At 46.9% G+C, this 23,212-nt stretch overlaps 1 protein-coding gene across 1 annotated transcript; it reads right to left on the bottom strand.

Annotated features, from left to right (window-relative positions):
• Positions 1-3,286: 3,286 nt before the first annotated feature.
• Positions 3,287-6,003, bottom strand: LOC103630405 (protein TRANSPARENT TESTA 1). The gene is made up of 2 exons (XM_008651459.4): positions 4,908-6,003; positions 3,287-4,153 (listed from the first exon to the last, which is right to left on the bottom strand). Exons 1-2 carry the CDS (start codon positions 5,592-5,594, stop codon positions 3,662-3,664), a joined length of 1,179 nt encoding a protein of 392 aa, XP_008649681.1. The 5' UTR covers positions 5,595-6,003; the 3' UTR covers positions 3,287-3,661.
• Positions 6,004-23,212: the final 17,209 nt, after the last annotated feature.

Genomic DNA, 23,212 nt, shown 5'->3' with positions numbered 1-23,212 from the left:
GGTACGTTCGATACATAACCGAGGCTCGGGCTGCGCTCCCGAGGTACCCTAGGACATTTCCGAGACCAGCGGGAACGATCTTGTAACGGAATCGCATCGGAGGGAGGCATCGAGCCCTCGGACCCCGTCGCCAGGGGACCGAGTCCGGCAAATCACCCGCAGGTACTTTTGGGCGTGCCTCTGGGCCCCTAGCCGACCCCCAACGAACGGGGCACGGACGTCCACTCGGATTACCCGCTTGCAGCTCACCGGAGACACCATGTTCGGTGCCCATCGAGGGTAACATGGCGCACTCCCCCCTCCTCCTTGCGGAAAGGCGACGTAGGGGCGTATGTAAAAAGCCGAGTCTGTCTCTGATCGTCCTCTCGCCCTGTGCAGAGGCTCGGGGGCTGCTCTCGCAAAAACCGGCTCCGGCCGAACCGTTGACAGCGTCAACGTACCAGCCCGAGAGCTTGGGCCCCGACCGTGCACCCGGGCTACGACCAGTTCGCATGAGGGAACGACCAGACCAGCCGAAGCATTACGCAGGGTATTAAGACCTCGAAGGAGTGTAACCACTCCTCCGAGGCCTCGGGGGCTACACCCGGCGGGTGCGCTCGCGCGCACCCACCGGAACGAAATGCAACCGAGAAAGGCTGGTCCCCTTGCAAAAAAGTGCGACGAAAGCCTCCAAGCGAGTGCTAATACTCCCTTCGAGGCTCGGGGGCTACTGTCGGGGACCATAATTAGGGGTACCCTCAAGACGCCTAATTCTCAGCTGGTAACCCCCATCAGCATAAAGCTGCAAAGGCCTGATGGGTACGATTAAGTCAGGGATCGGTCCACACGAGTGACTCGATCACGCTTCACCCGAGCCTAGCCTCGGCCAAGGGCAGCCGACCTCGAGAGACTTCCGTCTCGCCCGAGGCCCCCCTTTTTACAGCGGACACATCACCGGCTTGCCCGAGGCCTTGGCTTCGCTCAGAAGCAACCCTGACTAAATCGCCACACCGACTGACCAAGTTGCAGGAGCATTTAACGCAAAGGTGGCCTGACACCTTTATCCTGACACGCGCCCCCCCGGCAGAGCCGAAGTGACCGCCGTCACTCCACCGCTCCTCTGACCGGTCTGACAGAAGGACAGCGCCGCCTGCGCCACTCCGACTGCGGTGCCACTCGACAGAGTGAGTCTGACAGGCAGTCAGGCCTTGCCAAAGGCGCCACGGCGAACTCCGCTCCGCCCGACCCCAGGGCTCGGACTCGGGCTAAGACCCGGAAGACGGCGAACTCCGCTCCGCCCGACCCCAGGGCTCGGACTCGGGCTAAGACCCGGAAGACGGCGAACTCCGCTCCGCCCGACCCCAGGGCTCGGACTCGGGCTAAGACCCGGAAGACGACGAAACTCCGCCTCGCCCGACCCCCGGGCTCGGACTCCGCCCTGCCCTCGGCCGAACGACTTCCGCCTCGCCCGACCCCATGGCTCGGGCTCGGCCTCAGCAACAGAGGACAGTCTCAACCTCGGCTTCGGAGGAGCCCCCACGTCACCCTGCCTAGGGCACAGACCCGCCACGTCAACAGGAAGCGCCATCATCATCCTACCCCGAATCGACTCGGGTCACGGAGAACAAGACCGGCGTCCCATCCGGCCAGCTCCGCCGGATGGGCAATGATGGCGCTCCACAAGCTCTGTGACGACGGCGGCCCCCAGCTCTCTTACGGAAGCAGGGCGACGTCAGCAAGGATTCGACCGCTCCAACGGCTGTCCCTCCGCCAGGCTCCGTCGCACCTCCGACAGCCACGACATCATGCCAGCAAGGTGCCAAGACCTCTCCGGCTGCCACATTGGCATGTACCTAGGGCGCTAGCTCTCTCTCCGCTAGACACGTAGCACTCTGCTACACCCCCCATTGTACACCTGGATCCTCTCCTTACGACTATAAAAGGAAGGACCAGGGCCTTCTTAGAGAAGGTTGGCCGCGCGGGACCAGGGACGGGACAGGCGCTCTCTTGGGGCCGCTCGCTTCCCTCACCCGCGTGGACGCTTGTAACCCCCCTACTGCAAGCGCACCTGACCTGGGCGCGGGACGAACACGAAGGCCGCGGGACTTCCACCTCTCTCACGCTCGACTCCGGCCACCTCGCCTCTCCCCCCTTCGCGCTCGCCCACGCGCTCGACCCATCTGGGCTGGGGCACGCAGCACACTCACTCGTCGGCTTAGGGACCCCCCTGTCTCGAAACGCCGACAGTTACATATTGACATTTTTGTCATTGTAATAAGAGGTTGTAGTTCTAACATTAGCATGTCTTACTCCATTTCTCTATCATTTTGGTTGATGTTGTGACCTCCAACTATGGGCACGCAACCTCGATATAGTAGTGTTTGTATCTCCCATACTAATCATTGCCCTTGTAAATGTCATGTGTCATGCATGTTACATTTTGTTGTATCGATGTTGGTCATTAGCCATCAACATTTAAGGTTTGAGATTGTCTCCATAATCAATACTACTATGCTTCATGACATTCCCTACCATCAAAGACCTCCCACTATGGCCCTACCCACCGCACCCCTCCCCCACACCCCACATACACACACCTTCACACCAACACATCCCCATCTACCATTGTGGAGGGAGCAACATATAGGTGGTCTCGTTTGATGGCCGACAAATCTGGCTCCTTGCTATAACATTTCTAGAAACCAACTTAAACCAGCGAAGCTAATAGTGGTTTCATTAACTCCTAGTTTGTTTTGAGAAGAGAGATAAAAATTACCCGTCCATTTAGTGCACACACTAGAGGTAGAGCTCTAGCACACAGAGCCTTAATAAACATATAACGTTTCTCATTCCATTGAGTGTGTTTTTTGTAGAGTAGAGGAATATGTCGTTCTTTCTCCTGTACTATTTCATGTCAGTTTGGATTATTTGTTGTTTTTTATTTTTAAATATATATTGAACCATTTTGTTTGAATTGCAAAATTAAACTCTTGAATAATGTTGTCTTTTTTCATAGAAATTGACTCAATTTTTTGTAATGGTAGTGGTAGTAGTAATACATATTTAGGTATAGGGTCTACTTGGTTTAAATATTTAAATAAATCTTTCATATTAGCCATGTCAGAAAATTTACCACATGTACAGAGATAGTTTCCTTTATTTTCAACTGGATACTAACGTGTGATTTCGTGGCACAGAGATATTTTTATTGGCCATGTGGTAACTGATGCATGAGAAACTGATGATCGGTATTCGGTAGCATGAGAAACTGAGGAAATTCATGTGAAAATAATTAAGAACAGGATAATTCTGGGAATGAGTAACACCAAGGAATGATTTTATTAACATGTGAACTAAATTTCATAAAGTTATGCCATGCATGCATGCATATAGTATAATGATACATGGTTGCCTAAAAATCCGGATGTGAAGCTGAGAAATTTTCTCCCTGTTTGAAGCTCCCTGCGCTGTAGCTTGTCTCTGGATAAACCATTTCTCCATAAGGATTGAAGGGAATTGAACTAATTATATATCCCCTCCAATCCAAACAACCCTAGCTAACTCGGGAGAAAATTCATCTACTTCACAGCCTCCAAGTCCAAAGCAACCTGGATCGATGTCGAGCCTCTTATTGCTGTGTCTATATATGTATATGCGTGGCTGTCAGTTAACCTGCAGTGTGTCATGCATGGGACGTCCATGGCGCTCCCTGATCGAAGCGTATGATCATTCGGTCCAAGGGCTGCTTGTTGATCAGCGGCACGGGCACAGGCGCCTGCTGCTGCTGGTGGTGGTCGGGCGTGACGGAGCAGTGTCCGCCTCCAAAGGAGCGGACGTGGTCGTTGAGGGAGCGCTTGTGCTTGAAGTCGGAGCCGCAGGCGCAGAACCAGCGCTTGCCGCAGTTCTTCTCGTGCGTGCGCCAGTCGCCCTTGACGGCGAAGGGCTTGGCGCAGCGGCGGCAGGCGAAGCGCTTGTCGCCGTGCTTGCGCCTGTAGTGCGTCTGCAGCGTGCGGAAGTCCTTGAGCGGGCGCGCGCGCGGGTGCGCCACGCCGTTGCGGCACCCCGGCGCGCAGCAGTAGCACGGCAGCTTGAGCAGCGCCAGCGTCGCCGCCTGCGTGCCCCTGAGCGACTCCGGGCCCTTGCGGTACTCGCGCCCGTGGCCCCACATGTGCATCTGCACACAACATGCATATATGCATGCATATATATCGTCGTCATGCGTCGTCGGCGTTGAGAACTTGAGATGATGTCGTATGTATTACAGTAGTAGATACATGAATAATGAAGTTAAGTAAACGACGAATATATATGTTCCTCTTGCAGCACTAGAACGTACGTGTTTGTCCCTGTCATCATGTTGGAGACAGTGAAGGGAAAATGTGTGTGAATGAACTAGGATATGTCGGCAGAGAGCTAGGTACTAGCTGTATGTAGTGGGGTTCAATCAGTTAATTCCCTCTCTCTCTAGCTTTTTCGTTTGATTCCTTGCGGCCGGGTACACATGAAACACTTGCTAGGTCGTCATTCAGCAACTAAACTTGAGCATGCAAGTAGCTAGCTAGGAGATGCCTGCTAGTGCTAGGAGATGCATCTTCCAGACCCCGCGCGCTGCAAGGCGAGGCAATATATAGCTAGCTACTTTCCCCATTAGAAAAGGAAGCTCTCGTACAAATTTCTTTGGAATATGGATGATCCTCATGCTTCAATTATTAGAGGCGCAGCTGCTGGGGACAGGGTAATTTAGAATCTTAGATTCTAAATGCGTTTTAATTTTGATCTCTCTCTCTCTCTCAGCGAGAGAGGGGAAAAAAGCATTCAACACGATTGGAAACTAAACCGAAAATAACTATAGTCTGATTAATTGACGACGTCGAAGATGAGATAAAGAGAGGTATAGAGCAATTAAAAGCTAATAATTAACAAGTCACCTGCATGTTGTTGTATCTGTTGAATGTCTTGCTGCAGACATGGCACATGAACTGCACCGGGCCGACGAGGATCTGCGCCGGAGTCGGGATCCAGTACCGCCGGCCGCGGCTGCCGACGAAGCTCTTGATACCCTCCTCCTCTCCCCCGGGCCGACGTTGCTCTGCTTCACCAGCTGCTTCCATCTTGCACTTGTTGTCATGTTCGCTTGCCTTCTGGTCCTCTTCCTCCAGCTCGAAATAATCCTCATCCTGCTCGTCATCTTCATCGTCCATGGGCGCCTCTTCAGAGCTCATGCTGTAGCCCCCACCAGCACCACCACCAGTCGCCGGCAAGCCGATGGTCAGGTGAACACCGGCGCCGGTACGACTCTCCTCTCCCCGCGCGCCGGTGGTGGTGGTGGTGGTATTATTATTGCTCAGCTCTTCTTTGACAGGACTATGGTACTCGGGAGTCCTTGCCCTCCCTTCGAGCCTACCAAGAAGCGGCAAGCACATCGTGGCGTCGCGCTCCTCGTCGTCGTCGTGGCCGCCAGCAACGGCGGCTAATAATCGGTCCATCGATGATGGCGTTGAGAGCGTCATCGTCGTCCAGCAGGACGTCGACGGCGACGACCGTGGCTTGAGCCACTCGTAGTACGGCACGCTGAAAGCACCCTCCATTATCGCGCAAGCCCGCCTCACCACCATATATAGATCAGTTTGCTCCTCACGATATATATGCCTCTCGGGGCCGGCAAGCGCAACAAGCTAGTGTGCGCGCGCGGCTGCTTTATATCTCTTGGCCTGGTGTATGTGATGTGCCGGGTTTGGTGGTGTGGAGAAGAAGGAAGAAGGGAACGAGCGAGGCCGTCTATGTCAAGGCGTGCATGTCACGGCCGGGACGAACGAAGAAGAAAACGGGGTGCGGGGGTCGTCGGAGAGGGAAATGGCGAGGTTGGTGCGCCGTTGGTGTTGCTCTCCTTATATGCATGCATGATGCCCTTTTGGTGCGTGAAGGGCTCAGGTACCACGTACGCGGCCAGTGTCGACGCACACGCACACGAGGTGAGCAAGGGCATCGGCGATGATCTGGGCATCGGTATGTGATGCCTAGAGCACGACAGGCGGCCCGGCCGGGGCCATCATGTTGGGGTTAGTTGGTGCTCTCTATACGACTGTGCCATGCGTGGTACTGATCGAGCTTTCCACAAGGGGCCGGGGGAAGTACTAGCAGGTTTTTGGGAATGTGACGAGACGATGGCGGCTATCTGCCCAGCTGCGAGAATACGTGTGCCTACTGCTTACCAACAACCTACTACTATATTGCTATTGGGATACAATTCGTTTTTTTAAAACGCGACTAGATATATGCCGTGCTTTAATTTGTGTTAGAGCAACTTCAAGAGAGTGCCTCATAATTGTGCCCATAAATTTGAAAAACTGGCTTGATTTGGAGAAAATAGGGCCCAAACTAAATAGTAATCGAAATTTACCGCACATCTATAGCGGCCTATCATGGCTTGTCACTTAGATGAATATATTACAAAATCTATAAATATAACTATATATATATATATATATATATATATATATATATATATATATATATATATATATATATATATATATATATATATATATATATATATATATATAGCCGGATTGTTCCGTGCCATTCGTCCCAAAAATATAATCTGTTTCTTCGTCCCAAAATATATTTAAAAATCTATAAATATAATTATATAGATAATTATGTAGTAAACTAGCTAGACTATATATTAGCTAGGGGTGTTTGGATGTCTCCATCTAAGCGTAGCTAATCGTTGAACTATTAGTTGCTCTGTTTGGATATCTCTAGTTAATTTTAGCAACTAATTATTAGATCTAGTGCATTTAAACACGTCCTAATGCCTTGTTTGAAACCCCCTAGAGCTAATAGTTAGCTAGCTAACAAATTATTAGCTGGGTTTAGCCAACTAATGAAATAATTGTTAGAGCTAGGTTCCAAACATTGACTAATTAAAGTCGCATTGGGCATGCTGAAGGAGTTAAATAAATTCACATCAGCGATACTTCATCAATCACCCCGATCGAACAAGCGCTGGTTGAAAATCCAACATATTATTCGAGCGTGGTTTTTTTTTTCCAATTTTCATCATGATGAGGCGCCAAATATTCAAGTCGCCGGTCGTCACCGACGCATATCTGTGCAACTTTAACCGCTTTTTTTTTACTTATTAGAACACAAGCCAGAGAAATAGACTTCGTCAAAAAAGCATATACACGAACGGACAGTCAGCTCGTTTGACATATGGGTGCATCAGTGCATGTGTATGAGTACCAGAGACCACCAGTCCCCTCACGCCAGCTAGCTAAATCGTCTAGCGCGTATATATACATGCTCACATGCATGCATGCATATGTGTAAAAGGCCGAAACTGAAAAGGGCGGGGCCAGCTGAAAAATCTGTCTGTGTATGTGTATGTGTATCTATATAAGTGGGTCGCTCTAACTTGGTGAGCTATATATGTAGGGTGGTGGGTGGGGCCCCTCCTTTCGAAGTGGAGCTGTGGAGGTCGCAGTACCGTGCGCAGTGGTAGCGTACGTGCTGGTGGACGACCGGTGAACGGAGTGACGGAGGCCAGCCGGCGATCGGGCCGGGCCGGGAGAGCAGACGTCAAAGTCGATCGGTCAGGGAGCGCGCGTCAACCGGCGTGGGTGTGTGGTCGCCATTGGATGACCGACCCGGCGTGGTAGCTAGTACTAGTAGCTTTGGCCGCCGGGGTGTTCCGTCCCGTGTCCGTGGGTAAGAACCGTGTGTCAACCGGGTCGGCATGGCATGCCGCATGCAACCGTGGGCTTGGCCATGTCGAGCGGCCATAACGGCCCAGCAAGGGTGGGCGGGACGCGGCCCTATCGGTACGCTGGGAAGGGAGGAAAGCGCCGCCTTTTTTTCGGCCCAGGCCCCCAAGGATACGATAGGTGCGCTTGGCGTCGTATCGGACCAGTCAGGTAGTGTGTTGGGCTGCTACCACAATAACCAAAAGGGACCACCGAATAGGGGTTAAATATTTGTCATTACAGTTGGGGGAAAAAAAAACGTTCGCAAGATTACCATCATATCAGAGTATCAGACATACATTCCATAGACTCAAATAGATCCATATTTTATGGATAGACTTAGGTAGACACATATTTTTTTTGAAACAAGCAGGCAGGAGTTCTGCCTTATATATTGATAAGAAGAGAAATACCCTAAGGCAAAACAGTCAATACACAAGCGATGTCAAGCACAACAGATACTCTCTAAGCATCCCTTAGCAACTAAAAAAGACACACAACAAGCAACCTAGCTAAGTTGACGAGGATAAGAGGGTAGCTAATTGCCTAGCCCCGGCTGCAATCCAGGCTGCCGCGTCGCATTTAATCAGAGTTATGATCTGCTGACTGGTCGAATACCTGCGATCAAAAGTCCTCCCATTTCTTTCCCGCAATATTATCCAATTAACAAGGATCAGCAATGATCTGAGCCCCTTTCTGCTACACCCCGATATCATAGCCAACTTCTCCCACCAATGCATCAGCGTGTGAGAAAGCTCCCAGTTAGACGGCTTCAAATCCTCAATGGCAACCCAAACAGCAATCTCCTCCCAAATCCGTTTAGTGAACCGGCATTCCACAAATAGATGCATACCTGATTCCAGAACACCTTGACAAAGAACACAAGTCAGGGAATGGGGCCAATTTCTGGTAGCTAAACGGTCGGCAGTCCAAATGCGATTTTGAATGGCTAGCCAGCTGAAAAACTTGCACTTTGGGGGCGCCCAATTCTTCCAAATGATGAGGTCTAAGTTAGTGCGAACTGAGCCTAAAAACTGCGCCAAATATGCTGATTTCACTGACTAGCGATGGTCTGCAGTGAATTTCCAGGTGATGATATCCTGAGCCCCTGGGTCAAGCTGGATCTTTTGAACCTCGGACCAAAGAATAAAGAACTCATGAAGGTGGTGGGTCGTAATTACACTACCTAGCAGTGCGAGATCTGTGATCCACGCATTGTCCCTAACCGCCCCTGCCAGTGATTTGCCCTTATGTCTTGATATGGAGAATAGACTAGGTGCCAAGTCTTTTGGCCTCCTTCCCCCCGCCCAAGCGCTGTCCCAAAATGATATCTTGGAGCCATCTCCAATCTTAATTTCTGTTGATGCCGCAAAAAGCAGACAATCAACATCAGTGCAAGGCGTTTCCAAATTTCCCGAGGCATTATAAGGAGCTGTGCAAATTTGCCATAACCACCTTAAGCTCAAGGCACACGCAAAAGCACCCAAATGCAAGACCCCCAAGCCCCCGAGGGATTTTGGCCTCGCCACACGCTTCCAATTAACTTTGCATTTTCCTCCAGTTAGCCTGTCTGAACCCACCCAAAGGAATTGTCTTCTTTTGGAGTCAAGGAGATTTATAATTTCCTTGGGCGCGTTAAGGGCGGATAGCATGTAGATTGCTTGCGAGGTGATCACCGTTTTAACAAGAGTCAAACGACCCGCCAACGAGAAATTCCTCATATTCCAACTACTCAGCTTGCCCAAGACCTTGTCTACCAAAAACTGAAGGTCCCGTTTCCTTAGCCTAGCCGAAGTGAGAGGCAGACCCAAGTATCGGATCGGGAAGGTTGCTCTTCTAGCAGGCAGCAGGGAGGCCGTCAAGAATGTTGTCAAGCGGTAGTCCCTGGCAACAAATGGGCACAATTGTGGACTTTCGATTTATAGACATAGTGACAAATAGACCCACCTTCCTTGAGGTAGGATAACTTAATTGGGTTGACATCTCGGCGTTGATGATTCAAGGCTCCGAGCGAACGACTCCTCGCAATCACTACACCGTTGTTCCGTTGGTTATCACTCGTGACACACGAATGACCTCATCAAGAAGGCTTATTCATGCAAGCGCAATCAAGAACGCAAGCAAGAATAGGAATAACACAACCAAAATTGTATTGATCACAAGGTGGGTCGGGGTCTCACAAACCAATGTAACGACGACACTGTTTGATGACCAAAACGAATCAAAGAAAAAACAACCCTAATAGTGGTGGTGGTTGCTAATAAAATAGGGATTAGGGGCGTGCAAGACTCTTGTATGCGCCCCTAAAGGGCTCCAACATGATACACGACCAAGAACACAAAATATGGTGTCGCAGCACACATGACAGTTTCTGGCCCCGGAGGAGAACACTTTTAAACTTGTTAAGGTAGTGTTTGGTTGCAGAGTTAGGTAGAACCGAGCTACTGTGATTCAACATATAGCATGTTTGGTTTGATTCCAGTTGGAACCAAGCCTCTCGAAAAGTGGAATATTTCTCTAATATGTTATATCACCGGGCTCCTAAAAAGGCTGAACATGTGCGCTCAAAAACTTAGCTGCTTCGGTAATCTCGAACAGAGCCACTTCGTTCAACTAGGTTATGGAACCATACATATCAAGGAAGGTTTACATAGGCTAATATCAAACATATTTTGAGGAGATATATCTTTATATATAGTAAATTAATCTCTTCTTATAATAAAAAAAAGATCACCACCATTGCCTTATGCCTCTTTCTATATACGTCATGACAAGAAAGACATGAGAAACAATTCTTCTACATCTATCTCGCATCTCTATTGCTCATGATAGGTTCTTGGGTAGACGACATCATCGTCATCCATGGTCATCCCAACATTTTCATCTTTTCTGGTTCTCCCTCTTGACCAGGTACCTCAACGACACACACGTCACTAGCATGACGAATCAACCGACAACTTGCAAGTAAAACAAGACATATTGGGTTAGGGATCTAGGGTTTGGAGATCTAAGGTTAAGGTTTAGGGTTTACCTGCACATTATTGAAGCTTGGAGTTGGAGAGTGGAGAGGTGAGTATGAAACAGACTACAACAGGAACACCACCCTGACTAATAGTGAACGATGAGATCTAGGGTTTAGGGGAATCGACTTAGGAGGACAAGCGTACGAGAGGATAAAAGGAGAGGAGGATGAGAGGAGACAAAAAGATCCAACAGTGGAGCAGTGACCAATAATGGGGAAAATGACGAGGAAGGTCATGGTTCACAACAGTGCCAGAGAATATAGATGAGCAAAATGCCCGAAGCCAGAGAGACGTGGAGACGAGAGAGGTTTGCAAGATTTAACTGTGTAGATGGGCGAGGTGTCGGCAAGATAGGTGAGAACGAGAGATCTGAGAGGTAGAGAGCATATAGAAAGCCGAGCGGCAATTGTGGAATGGGGAGACATGTTCAGAGGAGGGCGATCAGGCGTGGCGGGGGACTATATATCCCCCTACCCCTACTCTTCTGTTAAATTGTTGGGCCTCCAGTGCCAGGTAGGCTAACCGGTTGAACGAACTGAGGTTCTTAATCGGTCAGGTCAGACCTCATGTATGGGCTAGGGATGTGGCCCAAACACGGTGGTCATTGTATAGAGTCATATTTGGGTTGAGCCAGGAAAAAAACGGGCCCCATGTTAGGCCATTGGGGCCACCTGGCTGCGAAACTTTTGTTCATCTAATTGCAATTGCGAGTAGAGAGTTATGATTGGTCACTTACTATTAGGCTTGTGTGCAACAAAATTATCTAATTTTAAAATAACATGGAGATTCTATTTGAGATCACAGAGCATTTAGGTTCTATAAGTTTAAAGGTGGAAAGTACAACAAGTCCAAAAAATATGTGCCACTAAACATCCATCATCACTAGCCGGTAAGTATGTGAATTTATGAATACATATCATACACAATGCTGCAACTAAATAACCAATCTCCTGTTATGTATGTAGTGCCACAAGCAACCACAAGGATCGGTCCTATGTGAGTTATATGCGTGCGAGTTTATGAGAATGAACGGACGATACATCACAAACCCTAGCAAGGTATTATTAGTAATAGTCATGTTTGTATTTGTCATTAAAGATGCAAATGTGTTATCGAGTGTGAATAGATGATGTTTATAAACTTCCTTTACAGGAATTTCAAAAAGGAAATCCGGAGAACTTGACCGAAGGTGCATTGTATGGTATAATTGAAGACCTATTGAAAGGGAAATGGACCTAATCATTTCCTATAATCGATTTTGGTGATTGACGACCAACACAAACCATGTGGACTAACTAGTTTGTCTAGATATCATTTATCTCAGGTGCATAAGGTTCAACACAAACCAAGAAAGAAATTCAGTTGGTGACACAATCAAATTTGGAGCAAAGGACTTAGAGTGTGCTGAAATTTGGTGCACCGCACCAGGCTAGGCAACCAGCGAACCAACCACTCTCGGGTTTCTTTTGGGCGCGCTCCACTATAATTCACCGGACTGTCTGGTGTGCTACCGGACTGTCCGGTGAGTCAGCGGAGCAACGGCTACCTGCGCACCAACCGTCGACTGCACAGAGGAACAGTGATGATCAGTGCCACGACAGAAGTCAGAGCGCAGAAGTCAGAGGTCACCGGACTGTCCAGTGTGGCACCGGATTGTCCTATGCAACAAAAGACAAAGCGCTCCAAAGGTCAACCGCTCCAAACCCTAACGGACGCGCTGACGTGGCGCGCACCGGACAGTGAACATTGACTGTCCGGTGCGCCACCGGACTGTCCGGTGCGCCCATCGCCAGCAGACTTTGCCAACGGCTAGGAAGTGGTTGGAGGCTATAAATACCCCCAACCACCTCATTCAAAGCCATCCAAGCATTCTGAAGTTTTTATTCATTGCTGTAAGGAAAATGGACCCCGGTCATTTGGCTAATTAAGTTTTGGTGTTTTGATGATCAACACAATCCGTGAACTAATAAGTTTCTCTAGTGTTTATGATTGTAGTTCACAGGATGCAAGAATAACTTGGACTAAGGAATTGAGGAAAGCAACACCTCAAAAGAAGACATTAAGAAGATCCAAGAAAACTCCAAGTGTGCTGCTGCGGACTGTCTGTGCGAAGGTGCACCGGACTGTCCGGTTGCACACCGGACTGTCCGGTGCCCACACGCCGGACTGTCCGGTGCACCAGGGAACTCCAGCCCAACGGCTAGTTCCAGGTGGCACTCGGAGAAAGACCACCGGACTGTCCGGTGTAAAAAGCCTGCGGCGCCAACGGTCACCTGCTCTGACAGAGCAACGGCTAGGCGCACCGGACATGCTACAGGGCGCTGTCCGGTGCACACCGGACTGTCCGGTGTGCCGCAGAGGACTGCAGCTTTTCTCCAACGGCTAGTTTGGAGTTGGGGCCTATAAATACTTGACCCAACCGGCCATTTGAAGGTGTGGGAGCCCAAGTAACATACCAAGGCATATTGTAAACATTTCCAAGTGCTCAAACACCCAAGTGCTTAATAGAATCACTCGGTGATTAGCGTAGGTGCTTTGCGAAGTGCTTAAGTTAGTTAGACCGCTCTAGCGCTTGCTCTAGGTGAACCCTAGTTAGTTGAGTGAGTTTAGACAAACTACACAACCCCTCGGCTCTTGCGTGAGTCGTTGTAATTGTATCGAGTGGGGCGAGAGTTTTGCGAGACCGTGACAACCGTGTTTGTGTCACGACCGCCACCGTGTACGGAGGGAACGAGGCCCGCGGCGTTTCGGTCGAAAGCTCGATAGTGGAGACAGCGGGGAGCGTCCGAGAGGAGCCGGAAGCGGAGCACCACTTGCGTGTGGAGAAGGCCCGTGGCTCTCTACGGAGTTACTCGACTGAAGGTGCTTGGCCCTCGCGTGGGCTTCCCTTTGCGTAGGGGCACCAACGAGGATTAGTCGGAACCTTGCGTGGTTCCGGATACCTCGGTAAAAACACCGGCGTCATCCTCGAGAGTTTGTATCTCTACTTTGCTCTTAAATATTCCGCATTTATATTAAGCATTTAAGTTTCAATCTTGTATTCATACTTATATAGTGTAGATTGAAACATAGCCTTTGCGGTAGAGATAGCAACACTTAGACAAAACATAGTTTGCACATTCTAGTTTGTTTATTTGCATAGGTTTTGCTCTAGGGTTTTAATTGTGGCCTAGTTTAGAGAAAGTTTTAGAAGTCCTATTTCACCCCCCCTCTTAGGCGTCACCCGTTTCCTACAAGTGGTATCAGAGGCTGGTTTGGCTCATTTGAAATGTTTTAGCTTCACCGCTAAAAGAGCCGACGCTTTTTAGAGGAAGGGATGGATACCCATAGGCCACCACATTTCGACGGCACTAACTTTCCCTATTATAGTGCTAGAATGGCTTGTTACCTAGAGGCCGTTGATTTAGGTGTTTGGAGAGTCACTCGTGACGGGATGAAACCCCTCAAGAATCCCGAGAAACCCACGACGAGTGAGGAAAAAGAAATTCATTTAAATGCTAGAGCCAAAAATTGCTTATATGAATCTCTTAGCATGGATATTTTTAATCAAGTATTTACCTTGAAAACTGCTAATGAGATTTGGCTAAAATTGCATGAGCTCCATGACGGCACAACTAATGTCCGTGAGCAAAAACATTGCCTAGTCTTAAATGAGTACAATTCTTTTGCTATGAAAGATGATGAGCTTGTTAGAGATATGTATTCTCGTTTGAATCTAATTATAAATGAGCTCAACTCTATTGGCATTAATAAGCTAGGTGATGCGGACATTGTGAGGAAGATTATCTCCCTGCTACCTCAACTAAGATATGGGAGCATCATCACCATCCTTCACAACATGGATGACTTGAGCAACATGACCCCGACCATTGTGAATGGGAAAATCGCGGCTTTTGAAATGTCGCGAAAAATGTGTCGGGGAGAGGAGCCAACTTCCTCAAAGCCATATGATTTTGCATGTGATGAGAAAAAGGGTAAAAAGAAGGCTTCCACACCAAGTTCCTCAAGTGAAGAAGAGGAAGAAGAAGAAAGTGATGATGATGAAGATAATCAACCATGCACATCATCCTCGGAGGACGAAGAAACAATCCGACGCGTCGGAAAGGTAATGGGGATGATCCGCAAGATTAATCTAATGGGTGTGCCTCTGCAGGTCGAAGATATTCTCTTTAACATTGACAAGAAAAAGCAAAGAAAGAGAGGATGCTTCGCATGTGGGGAGAAGGGCCACTTCAGGGACAGCTGTCCAACTATGGCCAAACCCAAAAAGGAGAGGAGCAAAGGCAAGGCACTAACAAGTGTTAGAACTTGGGATGACTCTTCAAGTGAAGATGAACCTCCAAGGACGCGCAGCCACCGGTCCTCATCACGCTCATCACGGTCATCACACAAATGCCTTATGGCAAGAGGTAACAAAAGCATTCCATCCTCTAGTGATGAAAGTAGTAGTGATGATGAAGGTGAGGGAAAGCCCTCCGTTGATGAGCTTGCGGAAGCCGTTGAATTTTTCCAGGATGTTTGCACTAAGCAAAAAGCTCAACTTAAAACTTTGAAAAATAAGTTGATTAGCTCCCAAAATGATTACAAAGGTTTGCTAGAAAAATTTGAAACTTTTGCAAACTTAAATAGTGAGCTGTCAACTAAAATTGAGCTATTAGAGTCTAGTGCTCCATCCACTGCTACCGATGATGGCCTTATTAAAAAGAATGAAAAACTTAAGGCTAAGTTAGCTAGCTCCCAAAATACTATTGAAAATTTGCTAGAGAAAATGGAAATTCTTAGCATACACAATGATGAGCTAACTACTAAGCTAGAAAACATTGGTAGCACCTCAGTAGCATCTTTAGTTAAAATTCCTGAAATTATTCAAAAGGATGCTTCTACTTCTTGCTTTGATCTAATTAATGATACTAACCCCTGCAACCAAGTTCTTGTTGAGAATATTGTTATAGAAACATGTTCGGATGAGGTTGCAAAGGAAAATGAGCAATTAAGGCAAGAAGTGGCTCGTCTTGGCAAGGCTTTGTATGAAAAGAAAGGCAAAGCCATACAAATCCGACCTCCACAGAATAACACCACTGCGGGAGTGAACAAGCCTATGGAGGGAGAAACTGTGATTTGTAGGTTATGCCACAAGGAAGGCCACAAGTCTTTCCAATGCAAGACGATGACCGGGGATAAGCAAAGGCAAAAGCTCAAGCAAAAGCCATCAAGCAAAATCTCCAACACGTACATCAAAAAGGTGGACAAAAAGACTGCTACACCATATTTGATCAAAAAGAAAAAGAATGGAAAGGTGATAGCAATCAAGGCCAACAAGCAAGCCAACAAAGGAAAGAGGGCCAAACGCATCTGGGTGCCAAAGGAAATTATTTCAACTATGAAAAGCACCAAAAAGGTTTGGATCCCGAAAGGGAAGTGAGTGGACCAAAGGTCAACGGGAAATTTGGAGACTTGGCAAAATTGGGATGTATATCATGGGATACATTATATTGGATCAAGTTTATTGCCAAGTGGGTTAGTGAAAATTTTGGACTCAAATTTCCCACCCATAACTAAGGTAACTAGACTTATTGTATTTCTTGTTCTTTAGATATGCGTATCTATTTTTTTATCTAGTTTATCTTTCATGCCTAGTATTACATGTGGTATTTACTGTTGTTTAAAATCATGCATACTAGGTAAATCTCATGGTAGGATTGCTTGCTTTCAATTCATACACTTAAGCAAACCTACATGGCTTAAAATGTTTACTTAAGCACGACACATAGCTTTAATATCACTCCATAGTAAATGATGCATCAATTGAAAATTTTAATCTCTACAAGTTGTATCATTTAACTTATATGTGCCAAAGCACGGATTATAGATAGTTTGCCCCTCTTGATATCAAATCAAAGTGCATGTCTCCTACAAGTATTCAAAACTTGTATGCACACTTTTAGGGGGAGATTACTCTATAATCTAAGACTTTGAGACTAACACCTTTTCAAGTCTATTTCATGTGATAGTCTCATTGTAAGAAAAATGAAGTCCCCGGAGAAAGACAACAATCTTCCACTGCAAAATCTCCAAGAACTCTCAAGTAACATTTACATGTCTTCTCCAATATTTGATTAGACTAAATTTTCATATCATATACTTCCATGTTGCTAAAAATGCATAAGTAGTTAACTCATATTCTGTTATCTATGCATAAGGGAAGTTAGTCTTTTCAAATCATGTCTTGCACCTCTCTTTTTCACATACTTTTTCCTAAAAGTAGAAGCTCTCTGTCAGGGGGAGTATTTCTTCGTCTCTAAAGGGGGAGAAACATTCTTTCTAAAAGAGAACACTCATTTTGGGGGAGTAATTCTTTGAGGGCAAGCCTTTTATTTACTTCCTACATGTTTTTAATGTCTTCCTTTTCGGTGGTTGATGCCAAAGGGGGAGAAGTTTAGGGACCAAAGCAATATAAAATATATCAAACACCAAACACCACCAATTTAAAATTTTAATCTACAAGTGTCTTTTAAAGTGGTTTTGGTTATTTGGTCCAAAATAGGAAGTAAGTGAATTATAGAGTTAGGGGGAGACTTAAGTCCATAATATCACATTAAGGGGATAATCATGCATCATTGCAAGTAGATTATTAATTTTGAGTCAAATACTTATATTATTTGCTTGCTTTGGTTGTGTTGTCATCAATCACCAAAAAGGGGGAGATTGTAAGGAAAATGGACCCCGGCCATTTGGCTAATTAAGTTTTGGTGTTTTAATGATCAACACAATCCGTGAACTAATAAGTTTCTCTAGTGTTTATGATTGTAGTTCACAGGATGCAAGAATAACTTGGACTAAGGAATTGAGGAAAGCAACACCTCAAAAGAAGACATTAAGAAGATCCAAGAAAAGTCCAAGTGTGCTGCTGCGGACTGTCTGTGCGAAGGTGCACCGGACTGTCCGATGGCACACCGGACTGTCCGGTGCCCACACGCCGGACTGTCCGGTGCACCAGGGAACTCCAGCCCAACGGCTAGTTCCAGGTGGCACTCGGAGAAAGACCACCGGACTGTCCGGTGTAAAAAGCCTGCGGCGCCAACGGTCACCTGCTCTGGCAGAGCAACGGCTAGGCGCACCGGACATGCTACAGGGCGCTGTCCGGTGCACACCGGACTGTCCGGTGTGCCGCATAGGACTGCAGCTTTTCTCCAACGGCTAGTTTGGAGTTGGGGCCTATAAATACTTGACCCAACCGTCCATTTGAAGGTGTGGGAGCCCAAGCAACATACCAAGGCATATTGTAGACATTTCCAAGTGCTCAAACACCCAAGTGCTTAATAGAATCACTCGGTGATTAGCGTAGGTGCTTTGCGAAGTGCTTAAGTTAGTTAGACCGCTCTAGCGCTTGCTCTAGGTGAACCCTAGTTAGTTGAGTGAGTTTAGACAAACTACACAACCCCTCGACTCTTGCGTGAGTCGTTGTAATTGTACCGAGTGGGGCGAGAGTCTTGCGAGACCGTGACAACCGTGTTTGTGTCACGGCCACCACCGTGTACGGAGGGAACGAGGCCCGCGGCATTTCGGCCGAAAGCTCGATAGTGGAGACGGCGGGGAGCGTCCGAGAGGAGCCGGAAGCGGAGCACCACTTGCGTGTGGAGAAGGCCCGTGGCTCTCTACGGAGTTACTCGACTGAAGGTGCTTGGCCCTCGCGTGGGCTTCCCTTTGCGTAGGGGCACCAACGAGGATTAGTCGGAACCTTGCGTGGTTCCGGATACCTCGGTAAAAATACTGGCGTCATCCTCGAGAGTTTGCATCTCTACTTTGCTCTTAAATATTCCGTATTTATATTAAGCATTTAAGTTTCAATCTTGTATTCATACTTATATAGTGTAGATTGAAACTTAGCCTTTGCGGTAGAGATAGCAACACTTAGACAAAACCTAGTTTGCACATTCTAGTTTGTTTATTTGCATAGGTTTTGCTCTAGGGTTTTAATTGTGGCCTAGTTTAGAGAAAGTTTTAGAAGTCCTAATTCACCCCCCCCTCTTAGGCGTCACCCGTTTCCTACAATTGCAAGAGCAAAGTCCAATACTCAAAGACACAATCAAAGCAATCAATCCACTCCAAGTTCCCAAAATCAACTCTAGTGCTTAAGGGCTTGTGAGAGGATCATTTATGTTCTTTTGTTGCTCTTGTCGCTTGGATTGCCTTTCTTCCTTCCTCATTCTCTTTCTAAGTGTTTGTAAAGCTAAACAAGAGACACCTAAGTGTGTGGTGGTCCTTGCAGGGTCTTAGTGACCCATTTGATTAAGGAGAAGGCTCACTCGGTCTAAGTGACCGTTTGGGAGAGGGAAAGGGTTGAAATAGACCCAACCTTTGTGGCCTCCTCAACAGGGACTAGGTTCTTTGGAACCGAACCTCGGTAAAACAAATCACCGTGTTCACTCGCTTTGATTCTCGCTTGATTTGTTTGCTCCCTTTCCCCTCTCTAAAGTTTCCTTGCCAATATTGATTTGAGTTTGCTCCCAAACGTCATCCGCATCATTTGAGCAACTCGTGGCAAGAGAAACAATCTTCCGCCTCGGATTTAATTCTAACGCTAACCCCAGCCTTTAGTGTGTGTTAAAGTTTATAAATTTCAGGTTTCGCCTATTCACCCCCGCTCTAGGCGACTTTCAATTGGTATCCGAGCCAATGCTTCATTAAGAGTCTAACCAACTCGAAGTGATGTCTAGAGATCACGTCAAGAGGGAGATCGTGACCAGCGACAAGCCCACAGGCTCAGGGAAGACTCTCTCAAGGGAGTCCGGCAACAAGTACAAGGAGGAATCATCTTCCTCCATCAAGTCACATAGGAGGGGTGACAAGAAGAAAAATAAGATGAATAAAGTGGTCTACTACGAGACCGACTCTTCAACACCCTCCACCTCCGGCACCGAGTCGTCCACTACTTCTAAGCGCCATGAGCACAAGAAGTATAGTAAGATGCCCCTACGATATCCCCGTATTTCAAAGCGCGCCCTATTACTTTCCGTACCCCTAGGCAAACCACCATATTTTGATGGTGAAGATTATTGCATGTGGAGTGATAAAATGAGGTACCATCTAACCTCACTCCATGAAAGTATTTGGAATATTGTTGAGTTTGGAGCGCAGACACCTCAAGTGGGGGACGAGGACTACGACTCAGGCGAGGCCGCTCAAATTAGGCACTTTAACTCCCAAGCAACTTCTATACTCCTCGCCTCCTTGTGTCGAGAGGAGTATAATAAGGTGCAAGGGTTGAAGAATGCCAAAGAAATTTGGGACGTCCTCAAAACTGCGCACGAAGGGGATGAGGTGACCAAGATCACCAAGCGCGAGGCGATCGAGGGATAGCTCGGTCGATTCGTCCTCAACAAAGTTGAAGAGCCGCAAGCTATGTACAACCGGCTCAAGACAATAGTGAACCAAGTGCGCAACCTCGGGAGCACGAAGTGGGATGACCATGAAATGATCAAGGTTATTCTTAGATCACTTATTTTTCGTAATCCCATTCAAGTGCAACTAATCCATGGAGACCCTAAATATAAATAGATGTCTCTCGAGGTGGTGATTGGCAAGTTTGTGAGATTTAAACTTATGATCAAAGACTCCAAACACATTGTCAACTTGGAGCAAGGCACCACCTCTACACCCGAGGTGCAACTTGTTGCATTCAAAGCAACGGAAGAAAATAAGGAGGAGTCTACACCAAGTAGGCCTCCAATTGATGCCTCTAAGCTCGACAACGAGGAGATGACTCTTATCATTAAGAGATTTCATAAAATCCTCAAGCAAAGGAGGGGGGAGGACTACAAGCCCCGCTCCAAAAGGGTGTGCTACCGGTGTGGTAAGTCCGGTCACTTTATAGCTAAATTCTATATTCTAGTGAAAGTGACAGGGACGAAGACAAGAAGGGGAAGAAGAAAATAGAGAAGAAAAGGTACTACAAGAAGGGTGGCGAGGTGCACATGGTGCGAGAATGGGACTCCGATGAGAGCTCCACCGAGTCCTCCTTCGACGAGGACGCCGCCAACATCGCCATCAACAAAGGCCTCCTCTTCCCCAACGTCAGCCGCAAGTGTCTCATGGCTAAGGACGGCAAGAAGAAGAAGGTACACTCTAGAGCCACCCCCAAATATACTATATCCGATGATGAGGGTAGCTCTAGTGACAATGAAGATGATTTAATTTCTCTCTTTGCCAACCTTAGCATGGACCAAAAGAAAAAATTGAATGAACTAATTGATACCATTAACGAGAAGGATGATCTCTTGGAATGTCAAGAGGACTTGCTCGTTAAGGAAAATAAAAAATTTGTTAAATTGAAGAATGCTTATGCTCTAGAAGTAGAAAAGTGTGAAAATTTATCTAAGGATCTTAGCATGTGCAATGATTCAATTTCTAGTCTTAGAATTAAGAATAATAATTTAATTGCTAAGATTGATGAATTGAATAATTGCAAAGCATCTATATCTACTGTTGAACATGTTACTATTTGCACTAGATGTAGAGATGTTAGTGTTCAAGCTATTGATGATCACCTTGCTATGATTAAACAACAAAATGATCACATAGTCAAATTAAATGCTAAAATTGCCGAGCATGAACTTGAAAATGAAAAATTTAAATTTGCTAGAAGCATGCTCTATAATGGGAGACGTCCTGGCATTAAGGATGGCATTGGGTTCCAACAAGGGAACCAAAGAAATGTCAAGCTTAATGCCCCTAAGAAATTGTCTAATTTTGTAAAGGGTGATAGTCGCCTAGAGGGGGGGTGAATAGGGCGAAACTGAAATTTACAAATATAAACACAACTACAAGCCGGGTTAGCGTTAGAACTAGAAACGAGTCCGCGAGAGAGGGCGCAAAACAAATCACAAGCGAATGAAGAGTGTGACACGAGGATTTGTTTTACCGAGGTTCGGTTCTCGCAAACCTACTCCCCGTTGAGGAGGCCACAAAGGCCGGGTCTCTTTCAACCCTTCCCTCTCTCAAACGGTCCCTTGGACCGAGTGAGCTTTCTTTTCTCAATCACTTGGAACACAAAGTTCCTACAAGGATCACCACAAGATTGGTGTCTCTTGCCTCAATTACAAATGAGTTTGATCGTAATGAAAGAATCAAGAAAGCACGATTGAAAAAGCCAAGCGACAAGAGCGACAAATAGCACACGGATCACTTTCTCTCTCAAGCCACTAATCACTAATGATCTCTTTTCTCAATTGTGAAACTTGGAGAGATGGAGGCTTTGAATGTGTCTTGGAATGGGTTGCTAGCTCTTGTATTGAATGTTGAAGGTTGGAATGCTTGGATGAAGTGAATGGAGGTGGTTGGGGTTGTATTTATAGCCACCAACCACTTCCTAGCCGTTGCTCCATTCTGCTGAGCGCGGACGGTCCGCCCGCCTGGTCCGGACGGTCCGCCCCTGTAGATCAACGGCTGAAAACGCAACGGTCAGCAGTAACGGCTATATCAACGGCTATATTGCATTTAATGCGACGTCAGATGTCAGATAGAGCCAGTCGCGGACGGTCCGCCCGCTTGGCCCGGACGGTCCGCGAGGCCGCTATAATTCATTTTTCCGAACCCGTCACCTTCGGGTTTTTCGGTTTCTCACCTACCGGACGGTCCGCGCCTGAGGCCGGACGGTCCGAGCGAGGGCTCAGACGGTACTTGCTTTTCCTCCGGACGGTCCGTAGTGGACACTTGTATTTTTGCATTGGTTCTGTCCGAAAGGTATCCTGATGTCGCGGACGGTCCGCCGTAGAGAACCGGACGGTCCGCGCTTGGCCTGTTTTTCCAAAAAGCTTCTCCTGTCCGGAATAATCTACGGTATTCCGGACAGTCGATTTAGTATAGTTATAGATGAATTTTTGGCACCTGTAGAACACATAATCTAGAGCAAACTAGTTAGTCCAATTGTTTGTGTTGGGCAATTCAACCACCAAAATCAATTAGGGACAATGTGTAAGCCTAATTCCCTTTCAATCTTCCCCTTTTTGGTGATTGATGCCAACACAAACCAAAGCAAATATAGAAGTGCATAATTGAGCTAGTTTGCATAATGTAAGTGCAAAGGTTGCTTGGAATTGAGCTGTTTCTTCTCTGTTAACATTTTGGACCTCGCTTACACCACATGTTTTGTTTTTGCAAACTATTTTGTAAATCCTTTTCAAAGTTCTTTTGCAAATAGTCAAAGGTAAATGAATAAGATTTTTCAAAGCATTTTAAAGATTTGAAATTTTCTCCCCCTATTTCAAATGCTTTTCCTTTGGCTAAACAAAACTCCCCCTAAAAGAGATCCTCCTCTTAGTGTTCAAGAGGGTTTTGATATATTTTTTTTTGAAATCCCCCTTTTGAACACAATAGGATACCAAATTGAAAAATTCAATACTAAGTTTTTGAATTTGGTGGTGGTGCGGTCCTTTTGCTTTGGGCTCATTTTCTCCCCCTTTT

The sequence above is a fragment of the Zea mays genome, chromosome 6 (genome assembly GCF_902167145.1).
Source record: "Zea mays cultivar B73 chromosome 6, Zm-B73-REFERENCE-NAM-5.0, whole genome shotgun sequence".
NCBI lineage: Eukaryota > Viridiplantae > Streptophyta > Magnoliopsida > Poales > Poaceae > Zea > Zea mays.
The sequence above is the reverse complement of the archived record's forward strand: the minus strand, read 5'-3'. Positions and strand labels throughout refer to the sequence as shown.

Bases quoted from the DNA above. Each gene is read 5' to 3' on its own strand.
- LOC103630405 (XM_008651459.4), bottom strand. From the start codon at position 5,594: ATGGTGGTGAGGCGGGCTTGCGCGATAATGGAGGGTGCTTTCAGCGTG. The intron at 4,154-4,907 runs GTGACTTGTTAA...TGTTGTGTGCAG, and splicing joins ACAGATACAACAACATGCAG to ATGCACATGTGGGGCCACGG.